Source organism: Anabrus simplex, chromosome 3, assembly GCF_040414725.1.
Source record: "Anabrus simplex isolate iqAnaSimp1 chromosome 3, ASM4041472v1, whole genome shotgun sequence".
NCBI classification, from domain to species: Eukaryota; Metazoa; Arthropoda; class Insecta; order Orthoptera; family Tettigoniidae; genus Anabrus; species Anabrus simplex.
In genome coordinates this window covers 80,005,339-80,032,248 of record NC_090267.1, presented here as the reverse complement: position 1 = coordinate 80,032,248, position 26,910 = coordinate 80,005,339, and the positions used below count along the sequence as shown (strand labels likewise).

Here is a 26,910-nt window from a genome sequence, read left to right as displayed (position 1 = left end):
CAGAATGAAATAGTTCCCATGAAATTGTGGAATAATTCACGAATTCTAAGACCAAATATGAACTTATTAGGAACATCCCAAGTAAAGTTCACAAAATGAGGTAGAAAGTACCGGTACTCGAAGTTTCCAGACCTATCACTTCGATCACGTTTGTATCTTGACATTTTCTAAAGAAGTACTAAAATATGCAGCAATCAGAATTTAACAAGAATATTGTGTTCTCACACTTTTAACTCGACTCAACTTCTTCCTTCGATGTTTATCTAGTGAATAATATAATGTCCGTCTCGATTTATCTCTTCAGTGTTCCTTCGCTGACCGTCCTGTTCTACATAATGTAATGTAAGAATTCTACTCGACTTCTTCCTTCGACATTCTCTCACTGAATAATCTAATGTTCGATCTCTTGACCAACGAACAAGTAAAAAAAAGTGATGTAATCTACAGATTAGGATTTCTATTGGTTAAAAATAATACCAGAATGTAATTCATCCTCTCTTGTAAGAATACAGATTATACAGAATTCTCTCGCCCCTTCTCCAACTTTCCACTGCATTACAAGCTCTCCACTGTGATGTAACTCATGTGTCCTTGACTGCTCGACCCAGTTCCAGAACTTGACTCGCAACAGGACGGCCTGATGCCTGGTTCGTGCATATGCACCATTTGGACAGTACATTAAGTATATCCAACCCTTGTCCCGTTTCTCTATGGGATTGGGTATGAAATGAGATAAATCTTTGTAGCAAGTTTTTACGACTGGGTGCCCTTCCTTCTGTTGCCTCTTCAGAGGGGTTAATGAGATGAAATGATGTGTTATATGATAGTAGGAAGGGAGAGATTGAAGCCCAGTGCTGGCCTTTAACCTGCTACTGTCGAATAGCACCATGGATCTGCTCAAAGCTTTACATCTCCATCTGATGGACGAATTGCCATCAACAGTGTCATACGCCCTCAATCCATATGAGCACTGTGAAGCTACAGCCAGGTATACAGAGGCACAATCCAACGCAGCATCACCACACGATTGAAGGAGCACAACAGACACAGCCAGCTGGGACAAACAAAAATATTATTAGTTGCTGAACACCTGCTGCTAGCAGACCATGACATACAGTACAGCGACACCAAAGTACTGTCAACTACTATATCGTATCACACCTGGCTGAAATGCTGAAGCACACCAACACCTTCAACCATAAGGAGGAATCTGAATGGATAAACAAAGCCTGGTTTCCAGTCCTGAAAACCTTAAATCCTGGAGGACACGATAGCTGTGGCAGACCAGAAAAGGCAACTGGTGATCAGTTGCCTGTCTTTGCCAAGGCAGGTTGACGTATATTGGGCTCCTTAATGCTTCAGTCATTGGCTGAACACAGCCAGTCAGCAACTGCCCCTCCAGCATGGCGTACCAATAGGCAACCAGCGCACTGTAGTCTGCACTATATAATGAGGTGGAATTGCAACACCGCTCCATTCCCCTATGAGCTCCGCTGCTATCGAAGTTGGTCAGAACCCTTGATGATGCTGAACGCAGTCTTCGGTGAAACGATGGAACCATCACATGCTACTGGACCATGGCCTGAAAGCCTGGAAAACACTGACAAAGTATGAAATCCTAATTAATAGAATCGTTCCAAAAAGTAAGTGACCTTGAAAATTGGGTTAAGTCTTAAAGTGCACAATCTACATATGCTAGTGTGGGAACATAGCTTCAGAACTAATAAATTGTATTGGTGAAGTTTCAGATGCTGCCACCAATTATAGAAACAAACATCCCATGATAAGATGTACATTGCATGTTATCAAGGATGTGTACAAACTGTTCCCTGCTTCTCCTAAACAAGAAAATGAAGTTCAGTTTGTTCTAGAGGAAGTACCCGTTTTAAAAATCCCAAAAGCTGTCGACTTCCATTGGTGGGCAATCATGGATGTGGGAGTGAGACATTAAAGTCTTAGTGCATAAAAGTCTGGACGTGGTGTGCTCCAGGTTGGCTACCCCTGCTATAGGGTCTTCTAATTTACCTGATAACTGGGCAATCACAGGAACTACATCTGCCGATAAGCCTTCGCTCATGGCCATACATGCTACACAAGAGTCTCTGATAGCAACACTAGTGCAACAGTCTACTAAATTATAATGCACTTCAAATGTTATACTCTCTCATGCAGGGCCAATCCCAGGAGTTCTGCAGTCCTGTGCAATAATTGCAGATGTCTCTCCCCCACTTTCATGCATAACTTGATTTCTAGGGACTTAAATGTGCCAATAATGTGGGTATATTTAGCAGTTGGAAGAATTAGGATTGTTTCAGTGTTTTCACATGTAAGGGTGAAGTTGACACCTTTTGTGAAGCACTGAGTGACATTGTAGTCAGGATCAACAGGGTCAACAGCAAGGATATAATAGTGCTAATGGGTGATTTTAATGCAAGAGTTAGAAATAGAGCTGAAAGATATGACAAGGTGAGGAAGATATGGTAGCTAATAGGAGTGGGAAGTGTTTACTGGACTTCTTTGCTAGTATGTAATTAGCAGTTACGAATACATTCTTTAAGCATAAGGCCATTCACCGCTACACATGGGAGGGTAGGGGTACCAGATCCATTATAGACTATATCATAGCCGACTTTGAATTCAGGAAATCTGTTGGGAATGTGCAGGTATTGAGGTTTTTTTATTTTTTTAAATGATATAGACCACTATCTAATCTGTAGTGAACTAAGTATCTCTAGGCCTAGGATGGAGGAAATAAAATATTTCCGCAGACAAACAAAGGTGGAAATTCTCCAGAACGAGGAAATTAGAAGTACGTGGATATGTATGATTAGTGAAAAGTTTCACAAAATAGATAGAAAGCAGGTTCAGGATATAGAAGGAGAATGAGTAGCATACAGGGATGCTGTAGTAGAAACAGCCAGGGAATGCCTTTGTATCACTGTGTGTAAAGATGGGAAAAAGTGAACATCTTGGTAGAATGATAAAGTGAAAGCAGCTTGTAAATGTAACAGGAAAGTATATCAGAAATGACTCCAAACAAGGAATGATGCAGGCAGGGAATTGTACATAGATGAAAGAAACGGAGGCAAACAAATAATTGTTGAATCCAAGAAGGCATGTGAAGATTTTGGTAATAACCTAGAAAGGCTAGGCCAAACGGCAGGGAACCTTTCTGGACAGTAATAAAGAATCTTCGAAAGGGAGGGGAAAAGGAAATGAATAGTGTTTTAGGAAGGTGGACAGATAGAAGGAATATTTTGAAAATCTTTTCTGTTCACGTCATGAACAACCGAGGTCATGGGGAAAAGAAAACAAATTTTGAAATTACACTTGAAGTAGTGGAAAGAATTGCAAGTTATGAATCTCATTCCGTATTGACGGTTATCACTTTACAAAAGAAAATATTTATAAAATCCTCCTATCAATACAATTCAAGTCATCTGTTAGATGAAGCAAAGTCTATACATGTTTCAGCCTAATCTCAAGGCCATCTTCAGTAGTGAAACAATTATTACATAATATACAAACAAATTAAAAAACGTCATGATGTGAAGTGACAGTGATCATGATAAGTGAGTTAAAAACACATTGAGGTGCAAAGTCCTCTCGTCTAATAGATCTTGCTGGCTGTTAAATAAAACATTATGCTGAGGACGGTCTCACTACACTACACTCCTCAGCATAATGTTTTATTTAACAGCCAGCAAGATCTATTAGACGAGAGGACTTTGCACCGCAATGTGTTTTTAACTCACTTATCATGATCACTGTCACTTCACATCATTACGTTTTTTAATTTGTTTGTATATTATGTAATAATTGTTTTACTACTGAAGATGGCCTTGAGATTAGGCTGAAACATGTATAGACTTTGCTTCATCTAACAGATGACTTGAATTGTATTGATAGGAGGATTTTATAAATATTTTCTTTTGTAAAGAAATAGTGGAAAGAATGGCAAATAAACTCTACTGTCATAAAGCATCAAGAACAAATTAAATTAAACCTGAAATGATGAAATATAGTGGAAATACAGGGATGAAAATGGCTTCGTAGCGTAATAAGTTTAGCATGGAGTGTTAGTACCATATTTTCTGATTGGATGAAAATTATAATTGCACATATCTGTAAGCAAGGAAACAGGAACTCAGAGAATTAGAGTAGGCGAAGCTTTATCTGTCCCTGTAATAAGAGGGAAATTCCTCAAGGCAGTATTATTGGACATATTTTCTTATATATATAAATACTATGTGTAAAGAAGTGAAATCAGAGATAAGGCTTTTTGCAGATGATGTTATTCTGTACAGAGTAATAAATAAGTTATAAGATAGTGAGATGATGATCCGCGTAGTGGACGGCCAAAAAGTGTTACGACCCCAGAATTTATCACAAAAATGCATATAATGGTCATGGAGGATCATCAACTGAAAGTGCGGGAGATTGCTGAAGCTGTAGGGATGTCTTCTGAACGGGTATATTATATTTTAACTGAAGAATTGGGTATGAAAAAATTATCCGCAAGATGGGTGCCACGGCTCTTGACATTGGACAATAAACGGACCAGATTGGAAATGTCCGAACAAAGTCTGGCCCGTTTTCTGTGCAACCAACAAGATTTTTTGCGCCGGTTTGTGACTACAGATGAAACTTGGGTCCACTACTATACCCCAGCGACAAAACATCAGTCAAAGCAGTGGAAACATGCTGATTCACCACCACCAAAGAAAGCAAAGGCAGTGCGTTCGGCCGGAAAGGTCATGGCCTCAGTTTCCTGGGATGCAAAAGGCATTCTGTTGATAGATTATCTTCCTACTGGCCAAACAATTATGAGGCAATACTATACAAACCTCCTAGACCAACTACAGGAAAAGATACGCGAAACAAGGCCTGGTTTGGCAAGGAAAAGGTCATCTTTCATCAGGACAACGCTCCGCCGCACACAAGTGTTATTGCCATGGCAAAACTTCATGAACTGGGGTACGAATTGTTGCCACATCCACCTTATTCACCTGATTTGGCACCATCAGACTTTCATCTATTCCCCAAGCTGAAAATCTTCCTCGGTGGACAGAGATTTTCTACAAGGGAAGAAGTGACAGCCGAATTGGAGAGGTATTTTGCAGGCCTGGAGGAATCTCATTTTCGAGATGGGATCAAGGCATTGGAACATCGCTGGACCAAATGCATTAGTCTACAGGCAGACTATGTTGAAAAATAAAAGCAGTTCCACCGAGGTAAGATACTTAATTCTAGTACATTCCGAGAACTTTTCAAACCACCTACGTACCTAGTTGTTGGACAGATCTTCATTGGTGTAATCACATAAATATGATTGTAAATGAAGGGCAAAATTCTCTGCACATGGTTATGAGGGTATTTAGGGGTTGTAGTTAGGATGTAAAGGAGAGGGCATATAAGTCTCTGGTAAGACCCCAACTAGAGTATGGTTCCAGCGTATGGGATCCTCACCAGGATTACTTGATTCAAGAACTGGAAAAAATCCAAAGAAAAGCAGCTCAATTTGTTCTGGGTGATTTCCAACAAAAGAGTAGCATTACAAAAATGTTGCAAAGTTTGGGCTGGGAAGACTTGGGAGAAAGGAGAAGAGCTGCTCGACTAAGTGGTATGTGATAAAGAGTAAACTTATAATACCAATATAGTTGGTCCATTATTGGACATTATAAATTTTTCCAGCTAACTCATTCCTGGTTGCCAGCATTTCGCCCCAGTGTGCTAAGTTGGGCTCATAACTTGGTAAATAGCACACCTACCAAGACGCATGGCTAGTGCATACCCTGGAGGCCACTGCGTAGGCTGCTTGGAACCACTGGCAGTGCCAATGCACTATGAGACTTTGTCTCATTTTCAGAAATTGATGCCCGCCTGGCCATCAGATAACAAAGATGTTGATTCCCATAGGGAACCTGAAATATTTATTCTGAATGAGTAAATTTATAATACCAATATAGTTAGTCAGTTATTGGACATAATAAATTTTCCAGCTAACTCATTCCTGGTTGTCAGCATTTTGCCCTAGTGTGCTAAGTTGGGCTCATCAGTTGGTAAATAGCACACCTACCAAGACGCATGACTAGAGCATACCATGGAGGCCTGATGGCCAGGCAGGCATCAGTTTTTGAAAATGAGACAAAATCTCTCATAGTGCATTGGCACTGCCGGTGGCTCCAAGTAGCCTATGCAATGGGCTCCACAGTATGTACTAGCCATGCATCTTGGTAGGCAATGTTCTCCCAAGGACCTTTTTAATGGGCCCAGCCATTTTTACAGACCGCCCAGCTAACATAACTTAGATATTTGCTAGTTAAATAATACTGTATTTACTAACACATATTTGAGTCATTGGGTACTCCAAATTAAAATGTAGGCCTAAATACTGTAAAACTGATAATTTAAATGATTCAAACTTAAATGTTCAATAAATTTCCAAATTCTTTGAAACCATTTAAGAAAAGGCTAGAAAAACAACAGCAACAGGTAGGGAATCCGCCACCTGGGCGACTGCCCTAAATGCAGATCAGAATTGATTGATTGATTGATTGATTGATTGATTGGTTGATTGATTGATTGATTGATTGATTGATTGATTGATTGATTGATTGATTGATTGATAAATCTTCATTATTGTCAGCATAATTGCATCAATTAAATCATAGTTGAAATAAAGTCAGGTTGTGAGTTTCACAAGTAGGAAAAGTCCTCTCAGTTTTAATTACTGCGTTGATGAGGTGGGGATTATTGTAAGTACCTAGGTGTTGGAAAGATCTTCATTGGTGTAATCACGTAAATATGATTGTAAATAAAGGGTACAGATCTCTGCACATGGTTATGAGGGTATTTAGGGGTTGTAGTAAGGATGTAAAGGAAAGGGCATATAAGTCTCTGATAAGAACCCAACTAGAGTATGGTTCCAGCAATCCCACCAGAATCTAACGTGATCTAACACGTAGTGTCGTGCGCGAGTGGTGTCTGGATTGGTGTGGAAGTGCAAGCGAGCACTCTGTTTTGCGTAACGTCACAAACCTGTAGGGCATTCCACAGCAACAGAGTGGTAAGCCACAGTGCTATGTGATTATGAACAAGCAGTAGAAGTTCAAGATACTCTGTTATGTCTTGTTCAGGATAACAGAAAAATATTTCAATTTTGCTGTTAATGTTTACCTGTCTGTTATTACTGTTAATGTCCTGTGGGGAATATATTAAATTTTTTTATCATATTCATTTTTTACATAGTATTCCTCACCCGGATGCTCATCCCTGCCACCCGGCTGACGAAAATTTCTGGGGAGAGCACTGGTAGGTGTGCTGTTTACCAACTGATGAGCTCAACTTAGCACACTGGGGCGAAACGCTGGCAACCAGTAATGAGTTAGCTGAAAAATTTATAATGTCCAATAACAGACCAACTAGATGGGTATTAAGTGGTATGTTCCGAGGTGTCAATGGAGAGATGGCATGGAATGACATCAGTAGATGAATAAGTTTGAGTGGTGTCTTTAAAAGTAGGAAAGATCACAATCTATATATATAAAATAAGAGTTTTGTCTGTACATTGCTCAGAATTTGAAAAGAATGGTATTTCTGTATCGGTCATGTCCATAGTAACAAGGAAATGCACTTTTTATTTCCCGTAATTTCTGTCTGTATGTATGTATGTACGTACACGCATCACAAGAAAACAGCTGAAGAGAATTTAATGAAGATCGGTATGAACCACTACAATCTAGGCTATAAATCATTTTATTAACGCTGTGTAAAATGGTACTTTCGGGGAGGGCCTAAAATTTAATTCTCAAATATTTATAATATTAGTGGTCCTGTCGATGAATAATACATAACTAAAGTTATATAGAATTAAACTTACAATCATTTATGTCTTATACATTTTTACCGTATTGACTATGAGAACACAGATATTCATGAATTTTTATTTTTGTTGCTTAGTCCATATTAGCGCCTAGCCACGAGAAAAGGGGTTAACAGAATTTAATGAACATCAGTATATAGAGTCGGGGAATAGGAAGCTACAGTCTAAGCTATAAACAATTATATTCATCCTGGATGAAATTGTATTTTAGGGGAATGCGCCTAAAATTTAATCTTTAAATACCTCTGTTATTGGTCCTATCGAAAATTAGTACATAAGAAATTTCCGATCATTTGTGTTTTATTCAGTTTTACTGTACCGAGTATGATAAGAGTGGTATTTCAGAGTCAGAAGAAAACTAAATATGAAGGCCTACAATATCGAAAGGGCATAACATTGAGCAACAATAACATTCCATTGACCATTGTTTGTTGTGATGTTCTTTGTCTCTTATACTTCCACTCAACTCTGATAGATGGGATTACTTCTGTGTACCAAGTATAACAGCCTGACTGAATATTGGCAGGAAATAGCTCGGGAGAAAACTTTCTTCTTTAGCATGCCATTCCTCTGGTTCATACATTTTCTGATACTGCTGGTACGTAACATACTGGTTCATCATAGTATTCCAGCTATTCGATCCCTACTCTGACGCGCTGTTTTGAATGAGCAGTGTGCCCACTTAAGACAGAGGCTCACTTAGTATTATTAGTAATAGTATGATCTGGTCTGGAATCACAATTTAGGCCTGTTCCAAATTATAGCACCACAATTCACTAAATAACTCAAAATTCAACCCGGAAAAGAGCCGTTTCTTAAGAAGAGCTTCTTCCTCTTCACTTTTATTAAATTCTACATTCATTTTATTCCAATTATTTTTCCGACTCATCAGGTACTCCTAGGAAACAGATTAGTAAGAAGACATAGTATCTTCCCTGGGACTCTCCACTATTCGACTCCCCCCCCCCCCCCCCCGCCGAAAAGAGACTAAGAGTGTTCACGGTTAACGACTGTCTGCAGCTTGGTCATTCCAGCTCTGCAACTTTGGACTGTCAGATCGGCAGCGTTCGTTAAAAGTGGGAAAATGTGTGGTTTCTCATTTGATCGACTACTTCACATGAAAGCATTGCTTTTAATTACGCCGTTCCTACCGACGTCATTGTATTGACCTGTGTTCATTTCAGTTGCGAAAACCACTAAGACAGTCTTTCTGAGGATGTATAAAGGCAGATGGAGTGTGAGTGTCTGCCATTATATAATGAAAACTCCCCAACCTGATTGTGACTGATGGTATTCAAGCGGGCCTACCTTTACAATGAAAATACCCTAACCCAGTTTTCGTATGAGAAAAGACGTTTGATGAATTCCCCATCACGTTTCTAGGGTAATGTTAAGAGCTATGCAATTTAATACAATCTTTCTCACAATGTGTACACTACCTAACCTAGAATTCTGTATACAAGGTATAATTCCGTAGCAAAGCACGGGTACATCAGCTAGTATGAAGATAAAGCTAGAATTCAAGAGGACAAATTGGGGCAAATATACGTTTATAGGAAGGGGAGTTAGGTATTGAATAACTTACCAAGGGAGATGTTCAATAAATTTCCAATTTCTTTGAAATCATTTGAGAAAAGGCTAGGAAAACAACAGGTAGGGAATCTGCCACCTGGGCGACTGTCCTAAATGCAGAACAGTAGTGATTATAGATTGAGGAAGGACTGCAACAACTATAGAGGTATTTCATTGATCAGTATACTATTGCCTGCTTGACTGGCATTTTGAAAGGGAGGATGTGATCAGTGGTTGAGAGTAAGTTGGATGAAAACTGTGTGGTTTCAGACCACGGAAGGGCTGTCGGGATCAGGTGTTCAGTATGCACCAGATAATTGAAAAATGCTACAAGAGGAATAGGCAGTTTTTATATTTAGTTGATCTAGAGAAGGCATATGACAGAGTACCGAGGGAAAGATATTAGCCGTACTGGGACAGTATAATATTAAAAGCAATCAAAGGTATTTATTCAAAACTGACTTTCAACCTATTAGGTTGTGTTACGTACATTTGGTACATGTTGAAGATATGTTAAGTACAGAACAAAAATGGCCAACCGGACACCAATGGGATCTGAACCCACAACCTCCCGATTTTGCATCTGTTGCTCTACCAAGTGGTATTTATGTTGACAATTGGGCTGCAGTGAGATTTGATGGTAGAATGAGTTCTTGCTTCAAGGTAGATGCAGGACGTAGACAAGGCTGTAATTTTTCACTTATGTTGCTCATAGTTTACATGGATCATCTACTGAAATGTATAAAATGGCAGGGAGGGATTAAGTGGAATAAGGTAGTGAACAGTTTGGCCTATGCCAACGACTCAGTGTTAATGGTAGACTGCGCTGAAAATCTGCACTCTGATATCTTGGAACTTGAAAATAAGTGCAACAAGTATGATGTGAAAATTAACCTTTCCAAGGCTGAAGTGAATGTCAGTAGGCAAGAAACATAAGAAAGCTGAATGTCAGGTCATTGTATTTAGCATCTGTATTTTCCCAGAATGATACTAAAGGATATCTTATTCATAAGTTAGATGTAACAGACATGAAAGTCGTTACTATGACCACTGGTACAGACAGACACGGGAACAATGGCAGGAGGGTACTCAGAATGAGGAGATAAAGGGTAAGTTAGGAATGAACTCAATTGATGAAGCTGTATGCATACACTGGCTTTGGTGGTGAGGCCATGAGAGGCAAATGGAGGAGGATAGTTTACCTAGGAGAATAATGGTGGGCCGATGACCTTAGATGTTAGGCTCCTTTGAACAACAAGCATCATCATCATCAGAGAATAATGGTCTCGGGCATGGAAGGTAAGAGAAATAGAGGAACACCAAGATGATAATTGTTAGACTCAGTTTCTAAGGATTTACAGATAAGAGGTATGGAACTGAAAGAAGACACAGAGCTAGTTACAAATAGAGGATTGTGGATGTACTTAGTAAATTCATAAAAGCTTGCAGACAATGCTGAAAGGCATAAAATTCTAAAACGAAGATGTATATATTTCAGTGCTTAAGAGATTTTCCGAGTTTAAAAAGTACTTGCCAAATAAATTAATGCATATTAAAATGCTCCCGATCTTTCGGTGTTTATTCGGTCATGTAATAATAAAACAAAATCAGTTCTAAAAGATATGTAAAACAGAGCTCCAAATTGAAACTTGCTGAAATGACTAATATACTACAGTCACCAAATCTATTTTGTATTGCCTATTTCTAGAAAACAAAACTATTCATTATTCTGGAAAGCGAAACTATTCATAGGTATTGCAAACTGTCCACTTTATGGCTGTATCGATGAGTATAAACAACAAATTAATCTAAAAAGCCACCTAATCGATACTTTATTTCTTTTGCCTTTGGCAAACTTAAAAATACATTAACAAACACAGTACATGTTTCGACCACTTAGTGGTCATCTTCAGCTGTATATAAAAAATCTTAGATGATAACATTTAAAAGCAAGCACATTGGATCTTAAAACTATATCCCATGGGAATCCAAAAACTATTGTTCTAGATGCTTTAAATGAAATGCAAGATGGGGGGGGGGGGTTGGGGGTAAGGAGATTTATGTGAATGATACTTAAATTACAGTATCGTTTACAATTGTGTTTAAAAACTTAAATGATGAAAAACATATTTAAAATATTTAAAAGCGTCTATGGTAAAATTCTTTTTGATAACATTAGGTGGCGTGAATAAAAAGTTCGTGTTTGTAATAATCTTCAGGCATTTGTGAGAAAAATAATAACTTAATTAAAATTCGCATCTGTGGTGATGTTAAACACTTTGTTTTTAATAAACATACTTTAAAATATCCTAAAGTGTCTATGGTAAGGCACTTATTCAAAAACACTTGTGCTTGAATGAAAGTTTATGTCATATGCACCAGTCTTCATGTATTTATTGTTTTTATTTAATAACTTCCTTGAGTGATATTCCTGTGGTTAAAAGGCCGTGTCGACTGTTTAACTTCCGAGAATTGCTCTTCGGAATGTGATAAAAGAAATTGTGTTAGTCGTTTAACTTTCTAAAACCCTGTGGTGGCTTCTGTTATATAAAATGGCGATCTGATTCGGGCAGCTTGCCTCGTGATCTGTAACCAGCAGGAGATCGTAATATATTAAAATATGACATATGATAAAAGTAAAAAGCTCCGAATTCTAAATAGATAGCGGGAAGATATTTGTATTCGAGATTGCGTGGCCTTGACTTACCTTATCTGGCAAATGTTTAATCCGCGTTGCCTCGGAGAACTGCCTTCGTGCACGACCTAGTGTGATAGCGGTGTGACATGGTCTGATTGTTCGTGGAATATTCCGGAGAAAGGGGAAGTAGAGTTGTGTCGTCATCTAGTACGTCTTGTGAGGGGGGAGGGATTACTGGTTGTGTTTCAGTGACGTCGTATTCGAGTATTTCATTTGTTTGTCTTGTTTGTTTACTGTTTACCATTTTCACGTATTTACTGAATTGTTCGTATAGGAGGTTTTTTTCGTTCGCTTCGTTTAGATTCCGTTCTCTGTTCTCTAGTTTATCGAGAGTAATGTGGATGTTTTCTAGGTTATTCATTAAACTTCCTTTATTAATCCTACTGATAATTTGGAGATCTTGTCTGATGTTAGTGAAATTGTGATTTGCCTCCTTCATATGAGCTCCCATAGCAGAGTATCTTCTGTATTTCTCTGCATTAACATGTTCCTGATATCTAATTAAAAAGCTCCTCCCAGATTGCCCCACGTATGTTTTTTTGCACTGGGTACATGTCAATCTGTAAATGCCAGATTCCTGGAATTCGTCATCTTTAAGTTTATTGACTTTATTGTGATTAAAAAATCTGTGTTTTGTATTGTTGTTGGTTGAGAAAGTTATTTTGGTATTGTGCTTCTTAAACAAATTCGTGATTTCATAAATCCTCGGGTTATTAAAGGTGAACTTGACGTATTTCTTTGCATTCTCCGATTGTTGCTTTAGTTTAATGTGTTGTTGATATTTGCACTTAGTAATGATTTTGTTAATGAATTTCAAACTGAAACCGTTATGTAAGGCTTGTTGACGAATGAAAGATAGTTCCTTCTTTCTGTCTGTATCTGCTAACGGGATTTCAAAGGCCCTGTTGACGAAACTGTAGTAGGCGGATTTCTTTTGTGAAGTGGGATGTAAAGAATCGCTTTTAATTGTAGTCGGTGTAAATATCACTCAAGGAAGTTATTAAATAAAAACAATAAATACATGAAGACTGGTGCATATGACATAAACTTTCATTCAAGCACAAGTGTTTTTGAATAAGTGCCTTACCATAGACACTTTAGGATATTTTAAAGTATGTTTATTAAAAACAAAGTGTTTAACATCACCACAGATGCGAATTTTAATTAAGTTATTATTTTTCTCACAAATGCCTGAAGATTATTACAAACACGAACTTTTTATTCACGCCACCTAATGTTATCAAAAAGAATTTTACCATAGACGCTTTTAAATATTTTAAATATGTTTTTAATCATTTAAGTTTTTAAACACAATTGTAAACGATACTGTAATTTAAGTATCATTCACATAAATCTCCTTACCCCCAACCCCCCCCCCCCCCCCATCTTCCATTTCATTTAAAGCATCTAGAACAATAGTTTTTGGATTCCCATGGGATATAGTTTTAAGATCCAATGTGCTTGCTTTTAAATGTTATCATCTAAGATTTTTTATGTACAGCTGAAGATGACCACTAAGTGGTCGAAACATGTACTGTGTTTGTTAATGTATTTTTAAGTTTGCCAAAGGCAAAAGAAATAAAGTATCGATTAGGTGGCTTTTTAGATTAATTTGTTGACTATTCATAGGTGCGAAAAATCTCAGCATGGCTAGCTTCCCAGGTGACCTTGTGTGTACAAGAGAGACAAGCCAACAACAAGCGATTACTCATGATGGAGGGGTGGGCGGCTTTATAAGATTCATGTGATACCCCCCAGGTCCATGCAATTCCGTGATATTTTAATATATCTTCATTGATGCAAAACTTCCATTGTCAAGTTCAATCAGTCAGTCAATTAATTGCTACTGATCTACATTTAAGGCAGTCGCCCAGGTGGCAGATTTCCTATCTGTTGTTTTCCTAGCCTTTTCTTAAATGATTTCAAAGAAATTGGAAATTTATTGAACATCTCCGTTGGTAAGTTATTCCAATCCATAACTCCCTTTCCTATAAACGAATATTTGCCCAAATTTGTCCTCTTGAATTCCAACTTTATCTACATATTGTGATCCTTCCTACTTTTAAAGATACCACTCAAACTTACTCATCTATTAATGTCATTCCACACCGTCTCTCCTCTGACAGCTCAGAACATACTGCTTAATCCAGCAGCTTGTCTTCTTTCTCCCAAATCTTCCCAGCCCAAACTTTGCAATATTTTTGGAACGCTACTCTTTTGTTGAAAATCACCCAGAACAAATCAAGCTGCTTTTCTTTGGATTTTTCCGGTTCTCAAATCAAGTAATTCTGATGAGGGTTCCATACACTGAAACAATACTCTGTTTGGGGTCTTACCAGAGACTTGTATGCCCTCTCCTTTACATCCTTACTACAACCCCTAAACACCCTCATAACCATGTCCAGAGATCTGTACTCTTTATTTACAATCCCATTTTTGTGATTACCCCAATGAAGTTTTTTTCTTAACACCTAGGTACTTACAGTGATCCCCATAAGGTACCTTCACCCCATCAATGCAGTAGGATTCCCTATTTGTGAAACTCTCAACCCGACTTTTAAACCCGTTTATCATCAACCATTGCCTACTGTCCATCTCACAACATTATAGAGTTCATTTTGCAATATAGCAACTCACTCACTCACTCACTCACTCACTCACTCACTCACTCTTTTGTCTAGTCCCATTGCACTCATTTTTGCCAGTAGTCTCCCATGATCCACCCTATCAAATGCCTTAGACAGGGCAATCGTGATACAGTCCACTTGACCTCCTGAAAGCAAGATATCTGCTATCTTGCTGTAATCCTGCCAGAACAGGGTTCACTCGGCCTCGCAAGTTAAACGAAGGAGCTGTCTGATAAGGATAACTTACCTGGTCAAGAAAGCTAAGTAGTACAGTTGAGGATGTTCTCGCACTCACCACATGGCACTCCAATATTTACGGGTCATCTGGCTGGGAAGTATATACTGTAATTAGATACAGCTGTTTTCCAGTAATGGAAATAGGGAGAAAACAGCTGGACTGATTTCAATGAGTGATTGCATTTAAAAACATATAGTCTGAAGGTCCTCAGAAAAATAGTATAGGATTGCCAATTTTCATACGCAATTTATTTATTTTCTTCAAACAGTTCTAAGGTCTTCCGCTAGGTACTGTGCCCTACAGACTGCAATACCAGTCAAGCAAATGCTGAGAACATATCGGAAGTACTGTAGTATCTTAGAAATATCTACCTTTGTGGGTCGCTACTATAGTGGCACATATCTTACCATAAATTTCTGACCTCTTCTGCACCGGGCTGCACAGTCTGAGATATCCGTGGAAACGTCCTCGTGACTTATAAAATGAAGTTTAGAGGGACAGGACTATAACCTAGGGCTACTGCCTATTCTCATGTGAGTTAAAGAAGGATCTCGTATAAAATAACAATTTATTACAAACCTAAGGGTTAATGGTAAACCCCTGAACAAACATTAATCTTTCTACAATTTATACAGTACAATTTGTACAGCCATGAAGTGGCTAAAACCAGTCTTCCCCTGCATCCGCCAGAGAAGTTTCATTAGCGGTGGAAATGATTTTACGCTTGGACAGCCTCGATTCAAATTCATTATGGGTAAACACTTGAACAGAATAAACATGAGATCAGGGAGGGAATTACTTTGCACAACTTACACTATCAGTTCCCTTATGCTGGGAAATATTTACACTGCACTACAGGACTGGAAACTCCCCCAAATGCTTATAAACTACATACGCAGACATTACAGCACGCACAGCTGAGATACGAACACAAGACCCCATCTCGTATCCGTGCGACACCTCTACACGTAACATCAACTCAAAGTGAAACAGTTCAATAACACCACACACAAAATGAATACAGCTTCAATAACCTGTAGGAGATGTACAATAATAAAATGTGGAGATCTTGCAGCATAAGGAAATAACAGACGGTCTTATCTTGACCAGCCCCTTCCTTGGGGTAATGACCGACCTTGTTGTGGGGTGAGAGGCTCGCCTCCCTCTGTCGCCAAACCGAAACAAATAAAAATCAACAGCTCCCCATTGTGCTCAAGTTCCTCCACGTGGCCTACGTCACCACGGCAGCCATTACAACAGCTGAGCAGACTGCCATAAATTACAGACCCTTCGTCTATCTACTTGACCCGCTCCAAATCGTAACAACTTTCTTACATTGCATACACATGCAAACTATGAGGCTTCTCTGCCTCACCATCTATACGCCATCACATATCACAAAATACACATTATCACTCTTATCTCTTGCGTATTTACGAAAATCATGGGCTCATCTGCTGAGCCATCTACAGGCCAATCAATGTCGCAACGTATACATTATCTCCTTTGTCACTTGCGTGCTCACGCAAACAATGGGCCTATCAACCAAGCCATCTACAGGCCAATCAAATATCACTACTTCTGGTCTTTATACCATATCTCTGGACTCTGTGGTCCGCAGTTCATGCCATGCTCATGTCTAAGAGAAACTCGAGGGAACTATAGTGATGACCCTTCTGACTCTAACCTAAATCTCTCATCATAAGACAAACTAACAATCCCTGACATAAAGGTACATTTTCTACGCATGCAAGTCCTGAGTGTGAAAAATACATCATTCTTGCCTGAAGGTCTTGAACTAATTATTTACAAACATGTGCAAAGCTATCCTGTCCTTAACCCATGCAATAAAAATAGAGACTCTCCAACCTTATCTGTTACGTGACCTTCAGCATCTTCCATCTCAGACCATGTTATTTTGGTGGCAGCTAAAGAACAGGTTGCAAAATACAGATAGATGGTGAACCCCTACCTGGTGTCTCACATTTCAAACATTGTGGTTCTGTACTAATAACTAATGGTAGTGTTAATGGATGTAGCATATCAGATAAAGACTTGCCTGGCTGAAGTGGAGATCCTCGCCGATACTTTCATTCTTCGAAAGATGGGACCTCTTCCATTTTCCTTCTGCCTGCTGTTGATGAGAGGATGGTTGCCCAGTTGTACTTCCTCATAAAACAAGTCACCACCATCACCACCGATTCCCTATGACCCCACTGACCTAATATTCCCGGTCAGAAAAGAACTAAGAGACAGGTGCGAAGGAGTTTTGAACATACTAGTGGCTGCTCAGAAGCCGACCCGCAGTGTAGGGGTAGCGTGCATGCCTCTTACCTAGATCTAATGGCTGGTTCGAGGTCCGCTCAGCCTACGTGATTAAAATTGAGGAGCTATCTGATGGTAAGATAGTGGCCCTGGTCTAGAAAGCCAAGAATAATGGCTGAGAGGATTCGTCGTGCCAATCACACGATGCCTCGTAATCCTTAGGCCTTTGGGCTGAACAGCAATTGCTTGGTGGGCCATGGTCCTTTGGGGCTGTTGCATCATGGAGTTTGGTGTAGTGGCTGCTCAGATGATTGCAGTTGGTGAATATCATGTAGGAGAACTGAGATGGGAATCACAACTTGGGAGGGTGACACACTGACTCACAGAGCCAGAAGATCTGAATTGATAATTTTTTATAGCTTTCCAGCTGTGGTGTTACAGAAGAATGCTGATGGTGAGATGGATAGATCGAATCACGAATGAAGAAATGCTAAATCGAATTGGTGAGAGGAAATCGATTTGGCTAAATTTGATTAGAAGAAGAGAGAGAATGATAGGACACATCTTAAGACACCCAGGACTTGTTCAGTTGGTTATTGAAGGAAGTGTAGGTGGTAAGAACGGTAGGGGTAGACCAAGGTATGAATACGACAAGCAGATTAGAGCAGATGTAGGATGCAATAGTTATGTAGAAATGAAAAGGTTAGCACAGGATAGGTGACATGGAGAGCTGCATCAAACCAGTCTATGGACTGATGAGTCAAACAACAGCAGCAGCTTTCTAGCAAACACTGGATGGTCCAAGAATCTACATTTGGAACAACACACAAGAAGGAAAACTCTTCACATTGGTCCACTTTTATTTGACTCGTCATGGAATTTGCTGCCCAAATCATATTGGAAACTTAGTTCATAATAGGATTGACATTTTGGGAACCACTTGTAAATTGAGTCTCTACTAAGGTGTGTAAAGCTTCTTTAGTTTTCAGAAAATTATTTGCAAGTTGATGAGGAGGAGGATGAGGAGAATGAGCCATTCTATCTGCAGTCAAAACGGTTAATGGTTTTAAAATAATTACCGTACTAAAAGATATCTCTGTTCACTCTATTCAAAGGTGCAGTTGAAGTTACCTTACTAAATTCATTAATAGCTTTTTTAAAATATTTTTCAACAATTTAGGTATATTTTATGCTTTTATTGCTAAGGTTGGTTTTTAATACTTGGCCGGGTTCTTGCAACACCTTCAATTTAACCTAACTGCTTGTTAGATATTTTAAATGAAACGGGAGTCAAATTATACTCTCTCTCATGATTTAAAGGTAAAATTTATGTACAAAGTAGAGATGGTGGAAGTTTTTTTAGATATAAGAAAATCAAGTTTCTGGATCTAGGTTTTCTTTTTTCTTTTTTGAAAAAGAGATCTGTTCAATTGTTTGTGAGGGAACTGTTTTGTCATTTTGTTGAGTGGCTTGAACCACTCCATTAGCTATCCGTGCTATGTGTTAAGGAGGGAGGTGTGATTATCTTTCAGGTGGAGCAACTCCAAGGATCGATGCAGAGCATATTGCAGTGTTTGTCTATGCTGTGTCCAATGCAAGCAAATAGACAGCCTTGTGTGATGGGCACACAGACTGACATCGTAGCAGTGAACACGCCTCTGGAAGAGTCTTTTCCCTTCCCCAACCAGCGTGGGGCTCGCACTAGACCTTCCTCACTGCCCATTCCTCAACGAGCTCCAGATCCGGTGAAGCAGTTTGCCACCAGTCTTGTGGACGGCGTATTGCGTACAGTGGCAGGAGACTCAGAGCCGGCTGGTGGTATTTTGACGTCGGATGGTGACACTACTGCTCCTACTCTGGAAGAGATCGTTAATGGTTGTCCAACTTCGACAGAGCAGGACGGTATCCTCGGTTCAGAAAGTTGTGACATTGAAAATATTAACACACTCGACAGTATCCAGGAAGCTTCTGGTAATGTGGTGCAGGACATGACAAAAAGCATTTTATCACTAGATGAAAACAGTTCAGGTATCATTATATGCAAGGAACCTCCATCCCCAGCTGCAAGCTCATGTGAGCTAGATTCTCCCAATAACAACCAACATGCTCGACCGACTGATGTGGCTGTTGTTGAAAATGGTGTGTAAGCTCCCAGAGAGTAGTGTACAATACCTGTAGTGTTGGAGGCTATTCGTGCAGCCTCAGCATATTGCACCAGTTATATCTGGAGCATGATTAAGAATGACGCATTGGCTTGACATTGGAAAGGGACCATTAATTTTGCGTGTGTTTTAGGATTTTGTGTTGTTGTCTGGTTGCCGACTTTAAGCTCTCTACATCAGTCTTGCTGTTTTCATATACAACTTTATTTGACAAGTCTTTTATCACAGTTTACACTCGTTGTTGATCAGTACTTTAGGACTTGGCTATGCTGCCATTTATTTATTGATCTGCGAAGCAATATCACCAAAGTGTTATTTGAAATACATTCTCTTGAGCATTTGAAACTGGCAAACTTCCAGAATATTCCATCCGTGTGTTGACTGTTTATTGGAGCTTAAGCTGTCACAGACTTTGTTAGTATGTAAGGAACATTTTCGTATGTATGTAAGTACTATCTGCTCTTGCAAAGAGGAAATAGCCTTACAAAAAAGATTGTTACATTCCTTGCAGAAATATGAATGAATTTGTCAATACTTTTTGTACTTTATGGCTGTGTATATTCACCACTGTTATCTACATGTCTGATTCTGATCTACATTTATTAGATCTTGCGAACACATAATGGCCAATTTATAATACGCACACAGCATTGTCGTACTCACAGTAAGTTTCATTTCCCACATACTTATATCAGCAATTCAATTTCAATTCTCTCATTTCTGAAGATCTTGTTCAGGTGGTACAGTAGCTAAAGGGCATGGTGGATGCACTTAAAGTTTTCTTCTTCTTCTGTTCCTGCATATAGGAGGATAGCGCCTTCCTTGTTCATCAAACATGGTTCTTGTTCATTTGACATAGTATGTCCATGAGGTAGTATTTTCACCAGAATTCAATTGCAACTTTCTGTGGAGACAGTACTAGTTTAGGATTGTGTTTCTGGGACTATTCCACTGGTTAGTGTGTGATGGTGTGTGTGTGTTTGTATCACTCCTCGTGGTTCCTGTTTGGTGAAGACAAGTTGACAAGTTGTCCTGTAGGTGATGCAAAGATTCACCTCCACATATGCCTTTCTCATTTTATATCTGGAACAAGATTTCCCTAGTCACTGATAAAACCGTAATTCAGGTGTTCCTCGTCACCCCTTGCCTTTACAACATTATGGTATAAGTATTAAAACCAATTTGAATTTGTGAACCAGTATTACAACAAAAATTCTAACTTGATATACTGTGGGATATCAGGGGCTTCAACCCCTATTGATGGCAATGCAATGGCCATCTTTTTATCTGGTGTAACAGTGTCAGTGCTTCTTGCCCATCTACCTGTTGTCTTGCACTCTCCACACCACCACCATCTCTCTTTGAGCTTTGTTCAATTTCATACCAGTGCTTCCAATAAAATGTATGTCCAGTGTTCTTGTTCTCTGGCAACATTTGTATGATACTGCTGTATTGCACCTAAGGCCAGCAGATGGAATAGCTCTTTGTATCTTGATGTATACCAGCCACTGTCGGGCTATCACCTTTGTTACATCTTCATCATGTTGTGAAGACTACGCCTTGTAGATACAACCATTCCTGTCTATTTTCAGGTACCCTCTTTAATGTTGCAGAGTTCTTATTTCCCATTCTTCTTTGTATATCTGTTGGGTAAGATTTCTGAGGTCTGCCTCTTCCCTCGTATCTTACCCTCTATGATATTCTTGATTATGTTGTTTGGTTGCAAGATATACCCTATAAATTTAATTTTCATCACTTCCGTTTCTCTAACCTCTCCAGCTTCTTGTAATACTTGTTCATTTGTTTTTCTTTCTCTCCAGCTGGTTCTTGTGATCTTCCTCTATCAACACATTTCTGCTGTTTTGAGACAATTCAGCTCTGATAGCAGAGTGCTCCACTTGAATGATTTTGTGAAAGATTTTTTGGTATCCAAGCTGACATGCCTGTCTTTTACTCAGGAAAGCATGTTGCCAAAGCTGTTCTTCTCTTCATGTCTATCATACATCTGTTATCCTGTGTGATCACACTCCCCAAGAAGTAGAAATGTTTTGACAGTGGTATTGTCAGTTTTGAAGATTGTTTTGACTGTTTTAATGCTTTTACTTACCTAAAACTCAAGTTTTAACCTAAACAATTCACCATATTCAGCATTCCGTTCATTTCCTTCTCGGATAAAGCTAGTAATATAATATAATATGCAAATCTGATGCATTGAATTCTTATGCTAGTAATCATACCTCCCTTTGTCTATTGCTACATACTCATGATAGCGTCCACAATGAACAAATTAAATAGACAAGGAGGAAGTGCACATCCTTGCCTTACTCCCTTCCTGATTCTTGCTTCTTTGGCACATCCATTAATGTTCATTATTGTTCATTAATATTACATCTGTGCAAAAGAAAGTCTATGGAACTATCAAAATTATGTTTTCATATTGTCACTTGTATTAATTCTGTAAAACAATTTTAGTCTTCCAAAATTATTTCTCCCTTCAATTACTTGTTTGTTCGATGTGAATAAGAAGTTTCATCTTGGTGTGTTTGGGCACTCAAGGCACCAGATAAACAAGAAACCTTCCTGCATCACTCTGGTCTGTTAGAAGCAAGTAAAAGAAAAGAAAAGTCAATTACAAAGATATAGATCAATGTAAAGAGAGAATTTCTGTAGAAGTTATATAAATAATTGAATGTACTTGTTAATTCTTCAAATAAATTGCCAAGTTTAGTAGGTGTAAAGAATGTTATAGGATGACTCTAGACTTCCTTGGATCGAGGCAAATGCCTCCCAGAAACTGGTAGGAATTATTAGTGAAAATGGTTTCTGTGAAGCAGGTCAGTGATGGACACTTGTTTTCTTCTCCGTTACAAAGAAGCTCACATCAAGTACATTCAAACATAACAGAGTGACTGTATTCTGTTAACTCTGTTATAATATGAAAATGTTATAGAGCCCAGATGGCATCTGCCCCCATCATCTTAACTAGGTGTATTATTGTTGTTTGTCCTAAAATTTCATAACTGAATATCATCTGAAAATGGCCTCTTTCTTAAATGATGTATCATCTGTACTTCAAGATTATTATTCAGTTTCATTGATAGAGGACCTGCCTCAAATTCTTTATATGGGACTTAGGATGTAAGTCGGCAGGTTCATAGAGTTTGTTTTATTCATAAACACAGCACAATTCTTGTGTTCATGCAGACATTTTCTTTAATGTAGGCCATCAGCCATTTGCTAAAAAAATATTGGAACTTGAAAGGCAATGTTGACCGACTCATTCATAGACCACAGCACTAATTTAGTAAGCCTCCTACACTCACTGCAGGAAAGTACGGTACTTTACTTGAAGTTTTGGGCACACATACACTGTATCATATGGTGTCCCTGGCCCTGAAAATGAATCAGGAATGATAATTGCTTTTAGTGTACTTTGTGGACCATATGCCTATCGAACATTCGCTTCCCATGTAAACAGGAAGTGTTTATGGATAGAGAGTGTCAGACCCGGCTATGAAAGATGCTTCATTCTAGCAAGGTTAATAAAACTTCACTAAATAGCATTATCTGTCTTGGCAAGGGAATGGTATGGAGCATGTATGTTCAGAAGCTTGCCTAGCAATTTTTAAGGTAGCTTCTTACTTAAAGCTGCATTCAGTGTTGTTAGTAAATACATTAGGAAATATTATTTTGAAATTCATCAAAGCATCCAATTTTGTAGATTGAGAAAATCCAAAAATATTCTGCCCCTGGTTAATCCAGACGACCATGAGTTTTAAATGTTTTAAACAGTTTTTCTATTCTTGTATTGAGATAGTGCTAAGATAGTGTACATTTCAAATTCAGATTCACTGGAGATTGCAACTAAAGCTGTGTATCTTCATGGAATTACTTGGTACAAATTATTAGATCTGAAATCTAGTAGGCTTTAGGTATTTGTTTAAAGACTATTTATCTCTTGTTTTTGCTTGCCAGCTGAGAAAGAAATAAAATTTGCTGTCTCATTTATATCTTGGCTATTCTTGTTACCTTCTAACCTTACTGTGGACAGGTCTCTGCTGTATGGAATACAAGACATAATCTACTGAAGAAAATAACTGTATCTGGGTTGAGTGAGAATCAATCAAGAGAAGACGAATCGTAAAGTTACGAGGGTTGTTCAGTATGTTTCCTTATGGTGCAACATTTCTAAGTTATTACTACCAAAATACATACACTGATGAATTATTACATGATGACCAGCTACATAATATGGTGTAAGATCACCATTGGCATGTAGAACAGCAGCCACTCAACAAGGCATTCGTTCAGTGTGGTGGTGGAAGGTATCATGCAGTATCTCATCCTACAAGGGCAACAGCAGGTGTAGCTGTCATACAATGGGGTGGTGATGGACAGCTTAAAGCCGTTTCTCCTAGTCAAACTACAAATGTTCAATTGGGTTCATATTCAGGCTATCTTGAGTCATTGAAACAAATTCACTGCCATGTTCCTGAAACCAGTGCTCCTTTACAATCCTTGCAGTATGTCGTGGCATTCCGTTCTGTTGGAAGTGATCGTCACCAGCAGGGAACACTGTTGACATGCTGTTCCCAATGAAGTCCAGATACAGTGGAACCTTGATTCTCCGTTTTTCGAGGGACCATGAAAATAAAACGTACAACACGGGGAAACAGAATACCTGGGAATGAATTAAAACCATCAACAATTTGGCTAAACATCACAAAAATTAAATATGTATACAGTAGAGTCTCGTTAATCCGAACTAATTGGGACCGGAGTCTGTTCAGATTACGAAATTTTCAGATTAACCGGAAAATATTTTCTGATAATAACATTATTGTTTTTACATCCCGCTAACTACTTTTACGGTTTCCGGAGACGCCTAGGTGCCAGGATTTTCTCCCGCAGGAGTTCTTTTACGTGCCAGTAAATCTACTTACACGAGGCTGACATATTTGAGCACCTTCAAATACCACCGGACTGAGCCAGGATGGAACCTGCCAAGTTGGGGTCAGAACACCAGCGCCTCAACCGTCTGAGGAAAATAGTTTCTACAATACAGTAAAGTACACACCATAAGTTGAAATGTCCATTCTTTAGGAGTTACATCAATAAAATAGTATAAAATAACAGTATGGTAGTTAAGAAAGAGGAGGAAATGACTAAAAATAGGTTAAAACTTGTCTCCTAAAACTGCTACAATAGGTACGGGTTACACTTTTGCATTGTACCCGGGATGCGAAAAGCTACTTGTGATGTTTATTTAATAGTTCTGCCGCTCTCTCAGTGGTAGCGCTGCAGAACGTGAGGGTGTCAGTGAGCAGTTCATGAGGAATATGTGGAAGAAATTGTGGCAGAGTCTTGCATTCATTGAGAGTCCAGCAGAAGTGTCTGCAAATGTCAATCTCCTTGAAATCATTTAAAAACTTCCTGGGTGTGAGGAAGCCATTGGAAATGACATTAGCGAGTGGATGGAAGCTGACTGTCAGCGATTACAAACAGACCAAGAAATTATAGCTATGGTGGAGAAAGAATCTGGAGTTGATGAGAAACAGTGTGACGACGAAGAAGACCACAATGAACAACTAGTGTCGCATTCAGATGCCGCGGCCGCCTTAGAACTTGCCGTACGCTACGTCGAGCAACACTACGCTGCTACGCCCCCTGATGTGATGATTATGAGACGCTGGTTTAACACTGCATCTTCGAGTAGGTTTCAATCACTACGGCAAAAGAAACTAACACACTTTGTAAAGATAAACGACCAGTGATTGATGGTTTATGATGTGTAATTATGTTTACATTAAGTTATCCTAGTAAAATATGACTAATAAAATGCAAGTAAATCTTCATTATAAAATATGTTATTCCATTTAAATAAGGAGAATTTTTTTAAAAAATTGAATATTTCAGTTCGGATTAACCAGACTTTCAGATTAACAGGGTTCAGATTAGCGGGACTCTAGTGTAATTATAATCTTACAAAAACTCCTAATCCAAACCAAATTACAGCCCCAATGGGACTTTGCCTGCCAAGCGACTGCTGCTCAGCCCGAAGGCCTGCAGATTACGCGGTGACGCATGGTCAGTGTGACGAATCCTCTCGGCCGATATTCCTGGCTCTCTAGATCGGGGTCACCATTAGATAGTTTCTCAATTAAAGGTAATCACGTAGGCTGAGTGGACCTGGAACCAGACTTATATCCAGGTAAAACTGCATGAGCTAGTCGGAATCGAACCCGGGCCCTCTGGATGAGAGGCAGGCATGTTAGACCATGAAACCGCATTAATTACTGGTACGCGAGTTCAAAATCTCGATACTTTATATTCACTTTTACAGGGGAATCTTCGTCAGATTCCCGTGACAACTTATTTCAGTTCAGCAACTTTGATAAGCCAAACTCTTCGAAAAATCTAATAATGCCAAGCCAACCAACAGTCGACCACAAGTAGTTTTTAATTCTCCCATCTATTAAAATAAAACACATTAGATACAAAAGCGCCCAACATGATGGCAAAATCCCTTGTTTTCTTAATCTTTCATTGTAATTTGGTCTCCGGTATACTGTTCGTAGACAGTTGCTGGAAATCTTGTACCATGTAAATTAGGCCTACATCGACTTTTAAAGGTTATGTTGAACTCAAAATCATGGTTTCGATTGTAAGTATCGATTCTCAAAGGTTCTCGGATGCATTATATTCAATTCTACCCGTCACTAATATCATCAAAACTTCAGAAATTACGGTTATTTGTGACCTTGAGGTCATCTGGAAAGCACGCCTGCACATGTCGGTACGAGTTGGAAATGATACAAACCATTTAAATGTAACGTACGGAAATATTTGAACACGAAAACATAAAATTCCCAGTCTTACATTAGTACCTAAACAGTAATAGGCAGTCCCAAGACCTCCCATGACTTTCTTTTTTAATGTAAGGTGCAACATCTGTTCTGGTCTCGCTAACATAATCGTGTATGATAATATTAAAATAATAAATTTGTGTTAAGAAGGAGCAGTTTCGATTCCTGCCTGAAAGCCCAGTTACTCTACAGTGCCCTGAGGAAGGTGCCGAAAACCTGTTCGGCAGTACGATCGAAAAAATGTAAAAAATATAAACATCTAACCCTGGACATAATGTGGACATTTTATAAGTGCGAATATTTGACGAAACTCATTCCGTCTACAAGCAGAGCTGTCGAAATGCGCCATGTTTCCTTACAATTGTAGTGGCCACTTTCTGCTTTATGATTTTCCGAGATTCTCTAAATAATACCACCCGAATGCGATGCTAAGATGGTCCCTTATGCAAGTTCACCGCCGATCGCTTTTCCAGTACCGGTACAGTACTTGCTCTAATTATCGCATTGACGGGGCATTAACGCCAAGATCCACAATTATGCCATAGCCATCCTTTCGTGAGATACAGTTTATTAAAAAACAATTGATCGAGGAATTAG

The 26,910-nt window shown here is 38.9% G+C and overlaps 1 protein-coding gene across 1 annotated transcript in view; it reads left to right on the top strand.

The window, feature by feature from the left end:
* The window catches only part of Cep97 (centrosomal protein 97kDa), a 275,047-nt gene extending 250,949 nt beyond the window's left edge, over positions 1-24,098 (top strand). The window contains exon 14 of the mRNA XM_067142588.2: positions 18,818-24,098. Within this exon, the coding sequence (XP_066998689.1) occupies positions 18,818-19,432 (615 nt within the window). The 3' untranslated portion in view covers positions 19,433-24,098. The remainder of the gene's footprint in view (positions 1-18,817) is intronic.
* Positions 24,099-26,910: the final 2,812 nt, after the last annotated feature.